This window comes from Gymnoscopelus microlampas (assembly GCF_963454915.1).
Source record: "Gymnoscopelus microlampas genome assembly, chromosome: 10".
Taxonomy (NCBI): Eukaryota; Metazoa; Chordata; class Actinopteri; order Myctophiformes; family Myctophidae; genus Gymnoscopelus; species Gymnoscopelus microlampas.
This window is the reverse complement of record NC_139947.1, coordinates 7,528,916-7,546,961: the sequence shown is the minus strand read 5'-3', so window position 1 is coordinate 7,546,961 and position 18,046 is coordinate 7,528,916. Positions and strand designations below refer to the sequence as shown.

At 42.5% G+C, this 18,046-nt stretch overlaps 1 protein-coding gene across 2 annotated transcripts in view; it reads left to right on the top strand.

Annotated features, from left to right (window-relative positions):
* The first annotated feature begins 297 nt into the window (after positions 1 to 297).
* LOC311054335 (myosin-7-like) overlaps positions 298 to 18,046 on the top strand; it is a 41,917-nt gene continuing 24,168 nt past the window's right edge. The window contains exons 1-19 of one of the 2 annotated variants that reach the window (XM_084070224.1): positions 298 to 410; positions 506 to 582; positions 3,298 to 3,397; positions 3,917 to 4,020; positions 4,668 to 4,811; positions 5,461 to 5,617; positions 5,945 to 5,972; positions 6,121 to 6,214; positions 6,449 to 6,541; positions 6,991 to 7,054; positions 7,433 to 7,531; positions 8,461 to 8,564; positions 8,960 to 9,098; positions 9,395 to 9,513; positions 9,738 to 9,887; positions 9,995 to 10,165; positions 11,228 to 11,407; positions 15,275 to 15,407; positions 17,147 to 17,217. In XM_084070224.1, the coding sequence (XP_083926350.1) occupies positions 3,298 to 3,397; positions 3,917 to 4,020; positions 4,668 to 4,811; positions 5,461 to 5,617; positions 5,945 to 5,972; positions 6,121 to 6,214; positions 6,449 to 6,541; positions 6,991 to 7,054; positions 7,433 to 7,531; positions 8,461 to 8,564; positions 8,960 to 9,098; positions 9,395 to 9,513; positions 9,738 to 9,887; positions 9,995 to 10,165; positions 11,228 to 11,407; positions 15,275 to 15,407; positions 17,147 to 17,217 (1,950 nt within the window). In that variant the 5' untranslated portion in view covers positions 298 to 410; positions 506 to 582. Of the gene's footprint in view, positions 411 to 462; positions 583 to 3,297; positions 3,398 to 3,916; positions 4,021 to 4,667; positions 4,812 to 5,460; positions 5,618 to 5,944; positions 5,973 to 6,120; positions 6,215 to 6,448; positions 6,542 to 6,990; positions 7,055 to 7,432; positions 7,532 to 8,460; positions 8,565 to 8,959; positions 9,099 to 9,394; positions 9,514 to 9,737; positions 9,888 to 9,994; positions 10,166 to 11,227; positions 11,408 to 15,274; positions 15,408 to 17,146; positions 17,218 to 18,046 lie in introns of those variants that run through there. The other variant, XM_084070223.1, reaches the window with a different exon arrangement.

Genomic DNA, 18,046 nt, shown 5'->3' with positions numbered 1-18,046 from the left:
ATGGATAGAGGGATGGATGGGAGCGGCTGGATAGAAGGCTGGATTAATAGACGGATGAGTGGATAGAGGAAGGGGAGGGTGGAGGAGAGGAATTAGCTTAACATACTGGAATAGACAGAGGAGAGATTAGTGAGGCTGACATGAGCTTTCTGGCATGACAGGTGTGTGTGAGAGTGGGTGTGTGTGTTTGGGGGGGGGGGGGTGTATGTGTGGGGGGTTTAGATGAGTTTAGTAACGTTAGAAGCGAGGGGAAGCTGTGGACGGTTACTCCATGTTAGGTATCAGAGCCAGACAGACAGACGGTCTGTCCGTCCAGAAGGTTGCTGTCCTTTTATGAAGCCCCACACAACGCCTCCCCCAGCCAATCAGCTGCAGTGGAAGAGGTCAGGTGATGCGGTGACCTTGGCGAGGTGAGTTTATAAACCTCGGCAAACACGCACACATTACGGTCTCCGCATGACACCGGAACCTTTTATCCAGAACCTTTTTTCCTATACGCCACCAGAACCTCACCCTGAACTCCCTTGATCCCAGCCCGCATCCAACAGCACGCAACTCACTGACTCCACAGTTCATGCCAAGGTGAGTCCAATGGTCCACTGTCTCTTTATCAAGACAGCATCACACAAACATGGCTTTGATTTCATACACACTGAACTCATCAGTGTTCATTTTAAATCTGAGAGTGAACCACATTTGTACACTCAATAGCCGATCTACAAGCTCACAATGCATCGCGATGCGACATATTGTGAGCTTGTAGATCTGCTTAGTTACTAAAAATGGATAAATCAACACCTACAGTACAGTAGGATTTTATTGTGTATGATTGGTGAAATCTTTAAAAATCTCTTCTCAGAATGTACCTTTATGGAGAAGCTTTTCTTGTTTCTCCATTTTATTAATTTTATCGATTTATTCCTTTCATGCTTTACTCTTTTATATGTTTTATTGACTTTCTTTCCTTTGTTTTTTTTTTGTAAGTGTGTGTTTTATCATTTATTTCATCTCTTTCTTATGCCCGGCTCACACTACAGGATTTGGGGACATTTGGGGTGGGGAACGCCCCTCCAGACGATCAGAGGGCGTTCCCTACAGTATACCCATTCGGGAGCGATTATCGGGCAAGATTATCCTCTAGTGCGAGCGGTACAAAGATCCAATCTTAAACCTCCCGATTTGCTCACAGACGATCAGGACCACCCTCGATCATTTTCAAATATGTGTGATATTCTTCTGGGTGATTACATCACCGGGCATGGCGCATGACCCAATGAAACAACTATAAGCAGACAGACGTTCATTCATTAAATGAAAGGATGTTTGACACGACGACTAGTCAAAACAACCTGTGGTGCGTTGGACAGCTGAGGCTTGTCGATAGCAAGAACTCAACTGTCTATTTAACAAGTCTCGTCTTCCCAGAGACCCAGACATATCAAAACCGTTTGTCCATTGCCATAGCAAGTTTAACAGGCTCGGTTGCTTACATCTGCTTCCGCAGTGTGATCACAGAATGTTGAGGTGCTGCATTTGCATTGCTCTGGCAAGCCTGATAATCTTAATACAATCATGTAGTGTGTGATGATGCGCTGTTTATTTCAACATGTTGTAGCGTGTGCATGTTTAAGAGAATCTTATAAGATCATCCTGTTGTGTGTGATGCATCCTGATAGCCAGATTGTTAAATATTTTATAACTTATGTAGTCTGAGCCAAATAAAGTTTATTATCATCATTATTCAGTCAGGAACACTTGATTACATTACAGTTAATTAAGTAATTGATTAATTATTCTATTAAAGGACGACTTCACCCATTTTCAACCTATCTTACACTAATGCTCATGATGAAATGTGACCACCTAGGCAGGTTTTCATTTTCAAACTAGATATATTTTTGTATTAATGCGAGAACAATGGCTTCCATTATAGCATGCAAGCTTTCCAGGAATAGAAAGCCTGCAGTTTCTATTAGCTTGGATTCCCCATCGATGATGTCACTGGTAGGCAGGTTTCTGAACTGTCCACAGCCCCCCTCAAAAACGGTACCATATTATAATTAGCAACCTATGAAGATCGGTTGAAAATGGGTGAAGTCGTCCTTTAACACACAACTAAGGTCCATACTGTTATGATTTCATTGGCTGCATCTGAAATCACATACTACATAGGCCTACTAATTATGGGCTACTGTTGTTGAGCATACTTTTGACTGCATACACAAAAGTATGTCTGGAATGACTAGTATGTCATTCCAGACAGTATTGAACCTCACATAATGTTAGGCAAGTGCCCCATCTGGTTGTCAGCATAGGTACTACACAACACATATCTATCTACATTCTAGGTGTGTTTGAACGTCAATACTTTACATCAGAGGTTGCTGTCAACCATATAAAGTCAGGTTATGTTGTTGTTGTAGTCACTTCTGCATTGTATTGTGTGATAATTATACCATAGTAGTGTTCAGTTTTTGCATACTGTAATATTTCTTATGGAATTTCAGATGCAGCCATTGGTTATGTGGTAGTGGACCAGTGTGATTTAAAAAAAAATGTTATTGATATATTGAATTGCTTGCAACCAAGGTTTAATAGACAATTGAGAATAAAAAACAACAATACACTAATAAGTAATAGAATTATTTCCATTGTGGTCGCCTTGGGCCGGGATGTCCATTCAGGTTCCTTGGTTGGTTCTAAACCAGTGTAGTGTGACTAACTGAGATCAGCGGATATGGATATGATCTGTGCTCCCAAATGCTCTTGGGAACAAAAGGTGTCACATGTGATATAGGACCTGTGAAATCTTATGAATTTCTTAAAGGTATATTTTGTTTGGTATGTCCATGTTTCACGTGTAGTGACTGACGGGACTAGGCTGCTCAATTCGGCATTCACACAGGGGAACAATAACATTGCTTCGCCCAACCAGATAGGCGGCCTCTGGAGTAGGCGGGGCTTCAGACCGGATCACACTGGTCGGTTCGGAGCTTCAACCAGGCTTTCTGCTGTGTGGAAAGCCTGGTTAAGTGTTACTGACAGGCTGTCTATTATCCCCTCATTCCTTGCTTCCCAACCAGTGCCTCTGGACTAACTTACAGTAACATGAACTTTACAGGTGTAAAACAGTGAGAGAAATTCATTTTTGTGCAACAAGCTCCATCGTTTTTGTTACATATGAACCAAACAGCAGGCCAGGAGGAGAATGGTGTGATGGACAGATGAATGAATGAATGAATTCATTTATTTATTTATTCATTCATTAATAGTTGAACTGTCTCTGTGTCTGTCCAGATGTCTCGATTTCTGGAACTGAAGGACTTTGGAGATGCGGCGCAGTTTCTCAGAATGACAAACCTGGAACAACTAGCAGCTAGAGCACAGGCCTTTGATGGTACTGTACATACACACACACACAAACACACGCACGCACGCACGCACACACAAGGCCAAACTGAGGGGCAACGACGGCCATGGCCTTCGTGGCCTCCCTGAAATTCCTGCCCTGCATACATACATACATACATACATACATACATACATACACTGTACATACATACATACATACTGTACATACAGCTCATTACAATCACATAACATTTCAATCACATTGGACTTTGAGGCCCTTCAATGCACATTAGTCTGGTTGCTCTGGGATTAAGATTAAATGTAATGTTAGGATCAGCTGCACAAAAGAGGGCTTCAGTCTAACTCTTGCACATTATCTCCTATTTGATGATAACAATTCATATTCACTGTTCAGAACATGATTGGAGTCAAAGACAATCAATGTGTGTGTGTGTGTGTGTGTGTGTGTGTGTGTGTGTGTGTGTGTGTGTGTGTGTGTGTGTGTCTGTGTGTGTGTGTGTGTGTGTGTGTGTGTGTGTGTGTGTGTGTGTGCGCGCGTGTGTAGGAACAAAGCGTGTGTGGATGCCAGATGACGCGGAGGCGTATGTCGAGGTGGAGGTGAAGGAGTTGAACGGAGACAATACCACCGTGGAGGCAAAGGATGGACGGGTTAGTTAGTCTGTGCTATTTAGTTACACCAATGGTTCTCAACCTGTGGGTCAGGGGGGTCCCCAAATGGTTTTGGCCCGGGGGTCCCCAGATGATTAGCTTAACGTGCAAAATAGTTTTCTCACTCAGTAGTAAACAAACCAACATACAGTATAAGTGTATACAGGGCATCTACACATTTCTAAAGTGACCATTTATAAGGACTTTTAAGACCTTTTTAATACCTCTGAAATGAAAAACATTCAACCATTACTGCGTCAAAAGTAATCAACGAACTATACTCCCAAAAATGGTTAAAGTTTGCCCAAATTGTCAAATATTAGAGGCAAACATTTTGAAAATATACGATTTCCATGCTCACAACATGTCACAATGGACTGCTGGTTAGTTTCGTACACTGCTTCTTAGTCAGTGAAGTACCACTGCATTAAAGTAGATACAGTATAGTATGTATGTATAGTATGTATGTATGTATGTATACTTCATGGTGTGTGTGTGTGTGTGTGTGTGTGTGTGTGTGTGTGTGTGTGTGTGTGTGTGTGTGTGTGTGTGTGTGTGTGTGTGTGTGTGTGTGTGTGTGTGTGTGTGTGTGTGTGCGTGCGTGCGTGCGTGCGTGCGTGCGTGCGTGCGTGCGTGCGTGCGTGCAGTTTATGACAGTGAAGGAAGATGACCTCCAGCAGATGAATCCTCCTAAGTTTGACATGCATGAGGACATGGCCATGTTGACCCACCTGAACGAGGCCTCCGTGCTCTTCAACCTCAGGAGACGCTACAGCATGTGGATGATCTATGTGAGTACTGCACTGTTACTACTCAGTACTACAGTGAGTAGTGAGTAGTTTCTACTAGTGAAAATAGCAGATCTACAAGCTTACAACGCAGCTTATTTGCGGTATTGTAGAATTTACACGACTTCTTTAATGTTTTTTATTTATTTATGGACATTTTTTTTTTGAAATACTTTTGAAAAATGTTGGAATTGTTTTTATTGATGAAAGTTGTGATTCAGTTGTTAAACTTTAAAAGAATATATATTTTGAAATACCTGTAATAAACAAACAAAAAAAGGGGACATTTACTCGCGACCCATAAAAGTTGGTCCGCGACCCAAACATGTGGGAAACAGTGGCCTAGAAGTCGTCATTGATTCCCCTACTCCGGCTGAAAAAGATTTTACATTCCATTCGAGTCAATGGTGACTTGACATGACTTTACACATGGTTTTATTACCTTAGTAAATACCACGATTATGCGTTTTTGTAAATTATGGTCCCATTTTAATTGATGTTAAAGCAGGGTATGTTTTTGGGGGTTGTGATTGGGTGCTACTGAGTGACTGTAGTGTTGTACATCTATTCTGTATCATTACTCATCTCTCTCTCTCTCTCTCTCTCTCTCTCTCTCTCTCTCTCTCTCTCCCACTTTCCCACTTTCTCTCAGACATACTCTGGCCTGTTCTGTGTGACAGTCAACCCTTACAAGTGGCTACCTGTTTACTCCTCTGCCGTGGTGGCGGCCTATAAGGGAAGGCGTCGTACTGAGGCTCCGCCCCACATCTACGCCATTGCCGACAACGCCTACTCGGACATGCTGCAGAGTGAGTGACCTTTCAGCTCGGACTCCCAATGTTGGGTTCGAGGACCCCCAGGGGTCATTGAGGGGATTCCAGGAGGTCCCCAGCTAAATGATTGATAGTTAGTAACCAAATGGACCCTTTCAGGTCTTTAGCTCTTCAAAGTGTGTGTGATGGGGGCCATTGAAATGATAACATTTGAGAAACACTGTCTTAAAGTCAATTAAGTTATTTTATTTTTTTCTCTCCCCAATTTGAAAATGATTCTCCTCTGAGCTTCTATAGATGTCTTACCGCTTGACACCTGAGCCTATGATATTAATTGTAGTTTTTAATGTATTTCTCCCTTAGATCGTGAGAACCAGTCCATGTTGATCACGTGAGTCTCTGCTCATCTCTGCTCATCTCTGCTCTGCTTTCTACTTTTCTTTTCTACTTCAAGCTTCATTTATTGACATCATGTCTGTCTGTCTGTCTGTCTGTCTGGCTGGCTGTCTGTCTGTCTGTCTGTCTGTCTGTCTCTCCAGTGGTGAGTCGGGAGCAGGGAAGACAGTAAACACTAAGAGAGTCATCCAGTACTTTGCCATCGTTGCTGCTCTGGGAGAAACTGTTAAGAAAGGAGTAAGACACTTTCTGTCTGTCTGTCTGTCTGTCTGTCTGTGTACCAGGGTTCAATAGAGCTCTGTTTCTCAACCAGTGGTCCACGGACCACTACTGGTCCATGGCATAATTACAGATGGCCCATGAGAAAATGTTTAAAAATGGTTTAACAAATATATTGTAACTACATTATGTCTATCTGTCTGTCTGTCTGTCTGTCTGTCTGTCTGTCTGTCTGTCTGTCTGTGTGAACAGGGCTCGCTAGAGGATCAGATCATTGAAGCTAACCCTGCCATGGAGGCCTTTGGAAACGCAAAAACCATCCGAAACGACAACTCCTCTCGCTTTGTGAGTGAATATGAATGACTGTTACTAGTCCATACCCGGCCAAACTATATGCAGACTTTTGGGTTATGATGCGCTCGGTGTGCATAGTTTAAGTTTTGGACAGTGATTGGTGTCAATGGTGTGTGTGTGTGTGTGTGTGTGTGTGTGTGTGTGTGTGTGTGTGTGTGTGTGTGTGTGTGTGTGTGTGTGTGTGTGTGTGTGTGTGTGTGTGTGTGTGTGTGTGTGTGTGTGTGTGTGTGTGTGTGTGTGTGTGTGTGTGTGTGTGGAACCTGATGGAAGGAATCGTTGCCAGTGCCACCCACAATGAGAAGCAGATGTTTATGCTGTTTGAGCTAAGCTATGTGTGCTAATAACACAATGTGACTGTGACGGAGTGATGGACAGAGGTTCATACGTAGGATTAGTTTGAGGTAGAATAATAAATCTCCTCTCTCTCTCCCTCCCTCCAGGGAAAGTTTATTAGGATTCATTTTGGACCATCAGGGAAGTTGGCGTCTTCTGACATTGAAATCTGTAAGTTCTTTATGTTTTGATTATGTTCTTGTAAGATAAGATGAGGCCTTGTTGTATTGGACACACGCAGTGTCTCAGCTGTATTTATAACAAACATACAGTTTAAGACCCTGGTGCTAGCCTATAGGCAGTGAAAGGAACAGCTCCTTCTTACCTCCAGCTCTTGTTTTATTGGATTTTTTTTTTACTTGCACTCTACCTATGTTGAATGCACTTATTGTAAGTCGCTTTCGATAAAAGCGTCTGCTAAATGACTAATGTAATGTAATACTGTAGCCTACATATATATATACATAAACAAATCCACAATTGCGCACTCGAGAACCAATGTATTTGTATTGATGGTAATTATGTTTATGTTGATGTTTTTATCCTCAGACCTTCTAGAAAAATCCAGAGTGGTCTTCCAACAGCCTGGAGAGAGAAGCTACCACATCTACTACCAGATCATGTCCAATCACAAGCCAGAACTACACGGTAACCCCGCTCATTAACAGATCATGTCCAATCACAACACGGTAAACACATACATCAAACGCAGAGAGACAGTGTAGTGCCTCAGTAATCAGGATCAGGATCACAGGTAAACCAAGAACCTAAAGCAGTCTAAAACAATATACCTACTATTAAATGAAATGAAATTAAATTCAAATTTTATTAGCGGACTCAGGTCCATAGAAATACGTACAGAGAAAAAACATAAAAGTAACACGACAGGCAATAATATCATAAAAAGTTAAAATAAATACATAACTTAACCCTCAGGCAGAACACACAGGTATACTTTAGCCAGTGCACCCTTAGTCTGGATGTATACTGTAGTGTGAACAGATCATTATGAGGCTTGAGAGCACCACAATGATGCTGTTTGCAGATTCATCCAGCCGTTGCATGAATTCGAACATTTCTGAGAAGTGCTTTAAAAGTACTCACTCCAGCAGTGACAAACATCTGACTTGCACTGGCCCACTGTTTTTTAAGGAGTATTCTCATTACATCACTATATGCAACTTGCAACCTTTGAATACAAGACAAGACGAACATGACCATTGACCACAGGTGTGCAGGATATATATATATGCGACACGTTTTGAGCTTGTATATTTTCAAATAGCCTATGTATAAAATAGGGTGGTCACTGGTTAATGTATGTTTTATAATTTAATAATTTATATCTGCAAAGTAACTAGTAACTAAAGTTTTCAAATAATTGTAGCGGAGTAAAAGTACAATATTTGCCTCTGAGATGTAGTGGAGTAGGGGGTAAAATTACAGAAAATTGGAAATACTCCAGTAAAGTAGAAATAAATAAATGTACTTAGTTACTTTACACCACTGTTCAGATTACGGCAGAAGCCATGGACGAGGTTAATCATATTTAATATTGTCTGAATGTCTTCTTGCAGACATGTTGCTGGTGAGGCCCAACCCCTACGACTACCATTTCTGCTCCCAGGGAGTGACCACAGTGGAGAGCATCAACGATGGGGAGGAGCTAATGCTTACTGATGTAAGAGACACGCCCACTTCCTCTAATGACACCTAGTAGGCATGTCATAGTTATTACACCATGAATATGTGATGAATAACTATATCATTATAATTGACTTCGATTTCTTTAGAATTACTACAATTGAACTATTAGTACTAAATGTACTATATACTATCACCGACATTTATGCCATTCATATTTCTGATCTTGAATAAAGGATCCGTTATTTATGGAGTCTAATACTCTGACTTGTGTTTTGGTTGTTCTTAGTGTTTTATCATGTCTGTTTGTTCACTTCTTGGTTTATCGCATTTATTTGAGCTAATCGACAATTATTTTGCGTAATTGTGTGTGTGTGTGTGTGTGTGGGTGTGTGTGTGTGTGTGTGCGTGTGTGTGCGCGCGCGTGTGCAGCATGCCATGGACACGCTGGGGTTCACAACGGAGGAGAAGTATGGATGTTATAAGATCGTAGGAGCCATCATGCACTTTGGAAACATGAAGTTTAAGAAGAAACAGAGAGAGGAGCAGGCTGAGGCCGACGGGACAGAGAGTAAGATACACTAGTATTTACTACACATGGATTCAATTTCAAGGTCATTGAAAAGCCAGCATGTCTTCTATGGCAGTGGTTCTCAACCTTTTCAGGCTGCGGCCCCCAAAAACAAACATATTTGAACTGGGGACCCCTGACCCTGTGTGTGTGTGTGTGTGTGTGTGTGTGTGTGTGTGTGTGTGTGTGTGTGTGTGTGTGTGTGTGTGTGTGTGTGTGTGTGTGTGTGTGTGTGTGTGTGTGTGTGTGTGTGTGTGTGTGTGTGTGTGTGTGTGTGTGTGTGTGTGTGTGTGCAGGTATTGACAAGGCGTCGTACCTCATGGGGATCAGCTCAGCGGACGTCCTCAAAGGTCTGCTGAACCCTCGGGTCAAAGTAGGAAACGAGTACATCGTTAAGGCACAGACTGTACAACAGGTAAATAATCAATCATATTGACAGTTTTAAATCTCACATATCCAGTATGAATTGTATTATGTACCTGCTGTCGTGTTGCTTAGTGCTGACATCACAGTGTAATATACGGTTCAACATGACATGTTTTTAACCTGTATATGTATGTTCTTTCTAATGTGTAATATAACTGTGTGTGTGTGTGTGTGTGTGTGTGTGTGTGTGTGCGTGTGCGTGTGTGTGTGTAGGTGAACTACTCGGTGGGTGCGCTGGCCAAGTCTACATACGACCGTATGTTTAAGTGGTTGGTGGGTCGGATCAACCAGTCTCTGTACACTGCTCTGCCCAGACAGTACTTTATTGGAGTTCTGGACATCGCTGGCTTTGAAATATTTGAGGTACGGACAGACAGACAGACATCTGTGTATAAACTCATACTCTCTCTCTCTCTAGTTGAACAGCTTTGAACAGCTGTGTATAAACCTCTCTCTCTCTCTCTCTCCAGTTGAACAGCTTTGAACAGCTGTGTATAAACTTCACCAATGAGAAGCTGCAGCAGTTCTTCAACCACCACATGTTTGTCCTGGAGCAGGAGGAGTACAAGACCGAGGGCATCGAATGGACCTTCATAGACTTTGGACTGGACCTCCAGTCCTGTATCGATCTCATAGAGAGGGTAAGGGTGTGTGTGCGCGTGCATATGTGCATGTGCGTGTGCGTGTGCATGTTTGTGTGTGTACTCGCGTGTGCGTGTGTGTGTGTTGTCGTGTAATTGGACATTCTGGCCTAAGGGTGGCGCTAGAGCACTGTTTCCCCAACAGTGGGTCTTTGTTTTTTATGGGTTAAATAAATATCCTATCCTATATAAAAAAAAAAATATATACATATTGTTTCAAAAGATTTTAAAAAATCACAACCTTTCATCAATTAAAAGCATTTTTCAAAAGAATTTCACAAATAAAATGAAAAAACTAATACTTTCTATACATAGATAAATGAAACAGTTTAAGAAGGAGTTAAAATAGCAGATGTGGCGCGGAGCGACGCGTTGTGAGCTTGTAGATTGGCTATTTTCACTAGTTTGGGTTCCGGGCAAACGTCTAAATTCTCTTCTGGGTCTTGAGCTAAAAGGTTTTAGGGAACCACAGCCTCTTGGTGACCCCCATGGCCCTTCCAGGTGCCCCACGCCATGCTTTGGTCCACACTACTCGCTCACAGCTGCTGGTGTGAATGTGGCGTTACCAGTTGGGTGTAAGGAGCAGCACACCCTCTAGAGGGGATGCTATAGGCTCTATGCACAGCAGCCATATTATCACTTCCTTCACAGGTGTTACCAGTGATACTAATGAAGGCTCTGTTCCATTTAGTGTACTGTAGTACAGTAGTTCTCAGATTTTTCAATTTCCACGACCCCCATAACTCTGAGAGAGGAGACAAATGGTTCCATTTGTACACTCTCAGAGTTACACACCCGTAAAGGGCCATTTGGGAGTGTTTCCAGTGAGCCAACCTGCACAATAACAGCACCCTGACTCAGTCTGACCAGAATGGAACAGAGCCTTCATTAGTATCATTGGTAACACCTGTGAATGTCTTACAATATGGCTGCTGTGCATAGAGCCTATTGGGCCTTTTATACTCTTAGTCTTGATATAAGCCTGTCTCTTTCTCCGCATCTGTCCAAGTCTCTCTCTGTGCCCCAGTCTCTTAATAGCTCTCTCTCTCTCTGTCTCTCCAGCCGCTGGGTGTTCTGTCCATCCTGGAAGAGGAGTGCATGTTCCCCAAGGCGACAGACCTGAGCTTTAAGACGAAGCTCTATGACAACCACTTAGGGAAGTCTCCCAACTTCCAGCGCCCTCGACCCGACAAGAAACGCAAATATGAGACCCACTTTGAACTGGTTCACTACGCTGGAGTGGTGAGTATATCATACAACTATACCTACTACAACTACTGCTACTATTAATGCTGATATTACCAATACTATTATTACTAGTACTACCACCGCCTACCGCTTTGACAACTGCTAGGACTAACATAAAGACATTTAACTCAAGTATTTTGTACTAAACTTGTACTTTACTTTAAATGTAAATTATACTTCTCTACTACATTCCATAGAGTATTTAAAATAAAATAAAATACCCGCCTAGTTACAAATTTAGGTTGTGAAAAATATATAAATCAATATATATATACCCCTGATTTGACATTTTTTTTACCATTGACCTAATAGAGCCTGCCAGCTTGCTCAGGGGATGAATTGAATCTTGACCAGATCCTGTGTCTAGGTGAGACATGACCTTTGACCTAAATGTCTCAATAGAAGAGCAGGGAGACAAAATACAACCACCCCAATTATATAAGTTATATTGTATTAACATACTCAACCGTACAGATTGGACAAAATTACATTTTATTCATTAAAATACATAGTAGCACTTTAATACACCCATCAGCACATACAGGCATTAAAATGATCTCTACCTTTAACAGTTGCAACATTAAAGTGATTAACATTGAACCCAATAACTCCACGATCAAAATCACAACAAAAAAGTAAGAAGAGTAAGCATGTATGAAGTGCAGATCATTCAGTGGCAGCTGAATGGCCTGGATGTGAATTCATGATTGCTCTTCACTTTTGACAACTTACCAGACTACCATTGTATGGTTCCCAGAATCCCAGTTCCAGGAACCCTAATCGCTGCTTTTATTTTATTTTTCATTCTACAGGTGAATAGTAATAATTTGATGTTCCAGGTCTCAATTAGGTTTGAAATTCTTTCTTTCTTTCTTTCTTTCTTTTTTTTTTCTTTCTTTCTTTTTTTAAAAAATAGTAGTTTTGTTGAATTATGGCATGAAGCCATGTCTGTTTGGAGATAGTCCAAACATTTTAAACTTGTTGCAAAAAAACATCAGTTGCATTGTTGAGTCATTATGTCAAAATTAAGTTTATTCTAGAATTCAAATAAAGAAAAGCTTAAAACAATAACAGATCTATGAAGTCATGTGTCATGAAGTGACGTGTTGTGGGCTTGTAGATCAGCTATTTTTGAATAGCCAAATCATAAATTTGGTCGATCGACACGGTCACGACTTTTTTCTGTCCTGGCCCCACAGTGGTGGAATGAACTTCCCACTGATGTCAGGACAGCAGAGTCACTGCCCATCTTTCGCCGCAGGCTGAAAACCCACCTCTTCAGGAAACACTACCCTTCCTCTTTGCCTGGCCTACTTGTTGTTAACTAGTTGTAGGAACTATTGTTGTATTGCTGTATTGGATCTTGCTTAGTCGATACACTTTTGTATTAGCTCGTGCTCATTTGATTTGGCTATTTTATCTCATGTGTTTAAGAAAGTAGGTAGCTGATATATTGCACTTTTACCTTAGCGCTAGGTATACTCTTGGTTGCTTGTTTTTACAGAAAATGCACTTAAGACTTCTGGTGATTAGTAGTTTCGTTCCCTACCTATGTTGAATGCACTTATTGTAAGTCGCTTTGGATAAAAGCGTCTGCTAAATGACTGTAATGTAATGTAAATTAGGGCCCTGAACCCCACTTTGAGAACCACTGGTATTGGGGCGATTTCTTTTGGGGTATTATTATTATTTCTGTAATGGTATTCCTTAACTGCATTTTACTGTTGGCCTATGCCCTATAATTGCCTTGATACTTCTCAATTGGGGTGGTTGCATTTTGTCTCCCTGCTCTACTATTGAGACATTTAGATCATGTCAAAGGTCATGTCTCACCTAGACACAGGATCTGACACGAATTTTGACCTTGATGGTCAAGATTCAATTGATCCCCTGAGCAAGCAGGCAGGCTCTATTAGCTCAATGGTAAAGATGTCAGCACTTGCACAGAACATCGGATTCAAATCCGGGGTAGAAGAGAAAAGTTACATAGTGCAGCTTTAAAGCAATAAAAAAAACATTAGTCAGCTTTAAAGCAATAAAAAAAACATTAGTCAAGACCTGGTCCCACCGAGTGCCGCGCTACGAGCTTGTAGATCTGCTTTTTTCCTTCTTTTTATCGTGACAATTCGTGCCGGTAAGGAAGAGGGAAGGGCTGATCCTTTGAAAACAGCAGATCTACAAGCTCACAACGTGTCTTGGATGTGACACGTTGTGAGCTTGTAGATCTGCTATGTTCAACACGCAGATCATGACTCACACAACGGCTGCCTCCCCCGGGTTACCCAGCATGCTTTTTTGCATTTATTAGTTCTTTTTTATTGTCTTTCTTTTGTTTATGATCGAATGCCGTTTTCTCACTTAATAAACAATACAATAATGTTGAAAATCAGCCTGGATTTACACTAAATCCTTTTCACATTTTGTTTTCCCAATTGACACCATGACCTACAGTGCTGTCCAGATAGAGACTCATATATAGCTGTTTCTGCAGACCTACAGTTGTGAAGTTGTGAATGGCAACTCAGCTGTAGCTAAAGCTACATATGGGATACTAGACACATTCCACGAACAAAAAAGTGCACAACAAATTTGATGTGTCGCTTTTTTTGGTCTTTTTTATTTTTTACAATTTACCAGATTATCACTATTTTCATTGTATTCAGTGGTTCCCATTTCCAGGAACCCTAATCACTGCTAGTTTTTATTTATAGATGTACTAGAGTTTCGGGGGGCTACGCCCCCCTCAACCCCAGCCGCGCACGGGGCCCAGCGTGGCCGCGTGTATATTGGGGTACTCAAATTGCTGGAGTAAAACTGTGGAAAAGTTAAAAAAAAAAAAAAAAAAAATTGAAAAAAATATATTTTTGATGTTTGAGGGGGACCCCCGCGGACCCCCTGCTGGTCGACGGACCCCCTGTGGAGTGTTGGGACGCGCGGGGACCCCCCTGGAACATGGCGGACCCCTTCGGTGTTTTTTTTTTTTTCATGAAGGTGGTTGCTGGTTTCTGGCGCTTGTTTTTAGAGAACCTGGCATGCCAACGACTTGGCAACCCGAGTTGTTTGTTTTTGTGTTTGGGATGAACATGGCACGTGAAGGACGGACATAGTGTGATCGAGACATGAGTGAAGTGAAAGTAACGGCCTGGGTGGAACAAAGGAGGTACTAAGAAGGGGGGGGGGGGGGGGGTTGAAGCAAAGGAGCTGCGTGTGTGTTGGTGTGGAGGAGATGGGCAGAGTGCAATGGCGGCGCAACCCAGCGCATGCTGCCGCACGTTACACCAGAAATGGTGCCTGGAGAAAATGGTGACCAAAAAAAAAGTTTTGAAAAAAAGGAAAAAACCCCCGCAGCGGCTGGCTGCTGTTGTGGTGATGAGGTCGTGCGCACGGTAAACGGTACGAAGCTGCCTCCCCTTCCGTTTTGTCCGACATTTGGTGAGTAGAATTAATTATGTTGCGCGGTGGAAAAGGTGTAGTGTGCAGTGAGATGTCCCCTACGCGAGGCGTAAATTCAGCGCGGCGGCCGTGGCGAGTCAGTTGGCGACATGTGGTCTGGCGGTGCGTTGTTTATTCGATAACAGAGCTGTGGGGTGTGGACACCGAGGGTGCGGAAGTCCGTCGCCATTTATATAGTTAGATTATTATTATTCTACAGGTGAACTGTAATCATTCGATGTTCCAGGTCTCAATTAGGTTTGAAATTACCTTTTTTTTGTTTTGTTTGTCATGTTGAATATGGGACTTCTACTTGTAACAGAGTATATCTACAGTGCAGTATTGATACTTTTGCTTAAGTAAAACATTTTGAGCACTTTTTCCACCACTGATGAGTTCTAACTCACACTATTTATTCCTGTGTTCCAGGTTCCGTATAACATAGCAGGCTGGCTGGATAAAAACAGAGACCCTCTGAATGAGACGGTGGTCGCTCTGTTCCAGAAGTCTTCAAACAAACTCATGGCTCGACTGTTTGAAAACTTTGTTGGCCCAGATTCAGGTACAACTAACTAACTTTATTACACGGCTTGGTTGAATGCTCGATTCTGATTGGTCAGTCATCGGTCATTATTTCTGGATAATGACCGATGAGCTCAATAACGGACCGCTGTCTAATCAGAGACTCAGAACACCTGCTCATATCAACCTGCGCTGCTTGATTTTATGCTTTATCCAACATGACAGCCATGTAAACAAACAACCAATGTCATTTACAACTAAACGTTGCTCTCAAGAATGTTTTTGAAAACATTTGAAATGAGAAATAGACGATGCAATAACCGAAAAGTCATTCTATTTGATCCACTACACTTCCTTGTTTATCGTGGCGCAACAACGGGGGAATACCAAAACGCTCGCCCCAAAACATAGTCGCCCCGGGGCAAATCCGGCGGTATTACAGGCAAATCGGCAGTAAATAGAATGGGGGGCGAGTGTGTTTTGGGGCGAGTTTTTTTCCATTTCGTCATTTGTTTTTGCGAGGCGAACTTGTCCGCCCAGCCCAATACTTATGGAATACTTTCATTGCCGTAAGCAAGGAAATACTTAGTTTTGTTGTTACTTTTGGGTAAATGTATTTATTAAGTAGCCGTGTAATAAGCAGGATAATGCATGGGGAGGTAGTCATTATTGAAATTTAAAGCCCGACAGGGCGATTAACCACCGAGGCGAAGCCGAGGTGGTTAATCGCCCTGAAGGGCTTTAAATTTGCATTATCCCTTGCCTATAGCCTAGCAGGCTCTATTCACAGCAGCCATTTTATGAAGACATTCACAGGTGTTACCAATGATACTAATGAAGGCTCTGTTCCATAGAGAGGTTTCCTGTTAGTAAACATGAGAGGAATATGACCGCGCAGCTGCGGGGGGAAGCCTATGGGTGCGTTTGGAAATTACGCACCGGAGCACACTCGCCTATTAGTTTGTATTGGCCAGTGCGCTCACTGCCGCTCAGGGCTGTATTTTCGAACGCGCCTTCACCCGGGCATGCGCAGATTGCGCATTCTGCTCTGTGATGACGTCGCGCGGAAATCCGTCTATTTAGTCTAGCACAGTGGTTTCCACGACCCCCATAACTCTGAGAGTGTACAAATGGAACCAAATGGACCCGTAACACACCTGTAAGGGGCCATTCCTGGACCCCAACTGTAGACCCACTGGTGTTTCCAGTGGGCCAACATGCACAATATTAGCACCCTGACTCTGTTTGACCAGAATGGAACAGAGCCTTCATTAGTATCATTGGTAACACCTGTGAAGGAAGTGATAATATGGCTGCTGTGAATAGAGCCTATTCACTCATGCCCAATTCAGACTACCAGACTGTAGCCCTCACTCACTTACCAATAGGTTTTGGACATCGCCAACTAAAGCCATAAGCAAATCGGTGTAAACGGATCCTGAACGTCCTGACAGACCCTCCACACTCAGTAATATCTGATTTATAGTTAGTTGTGCATTGCGCGGCGGACTGGAAATTGCCTGTCTACAAGCTCACAGGTTATTTTCGCTATTTTTGAAAGAATCTTGTGAAAGTGGTTAAGTCTGTCTGTAAAGTCTGTAAATATTTTATAAATATTTAGCCAATGAAAAGTATTCACAAGAGCTTGTTACTAAATAATAACGACATTGTTTAATTCCATTGGAAGTTTGGAACACAGGTTCTTTATTTCCAGTTCCTGAAAAGTAACAATATTATGGTCATTGTTCTAAATGTCACTATATTTTACTTGAATTTCAGCTGATGACCCAAAGGTAAAACAGAAGAGGAAAAAGGGATCATCGTTCCAGACCGTCTCACAGCTACACAAGGTGGGGGTTCAACCTTAGAGTCAGGCGCTAGGTTACCGTTTAGGTAGGGGATGCTGGGGGGTGAATGCTAGGTGTGTGTGGCCTGGATGTTGGGGGTGAATGCTAGGTGTGTGGCCAGTATGTTGTGGGTGAATGCTAGGTGTGTGGCCAGTATGTTGGGATTGAATGCTAGGTGTGTGATCAGGATGCTGGGGGTGAATGCTAGGTGTGTGATCAGGATGCTGGGGGTGAAAGCTAGGTGTGTGATCAGGATGTTGGGGGTGAATGCTAGGTGTGTGATCAGGATGCTGGGGGTGAATGCTAGGTGTGTGATCAGGATGCTGGGGGTGAATGCTAGGTGTGTGATCAGGATGCTGGGGGTGAATGCTAGGTGTGTGATCAGGATGCTGGGGGTGAATGCTAGGTGTGTGATCAGGATGTTGGGGTGAATGCTAGGTGTGTGATCAGTATGTCGGGGGTGAATGCTAGGTGTGTGATCAGTATGTCGGGGGTGAATGCTAGGTGTGTGATCAGGTGGGGGATGTTATGGATGGGAGATGGTTAAGACTTGTAGTGATGTTCAGCTGACTGAACACATGAACATCACTCAGAGTCTGGGCTGCCTCCTCTCTCTGGAGCTCCACCCACTTCAACAGGTCAAACACCGGGATAACTGGCATTTATATATATATGTATTTATATTATAAAGCAAGTACTCCAGTATTTAACTCCCGTACAAATGCAACTTTCACATGTAGTTGAGTAATACTTGACCAGGAGTATCTATACTTTGACTCAAGTACTGGGGTCGAGTACGTACTCTCACAAGGTAACAACGCAAATGACCTGG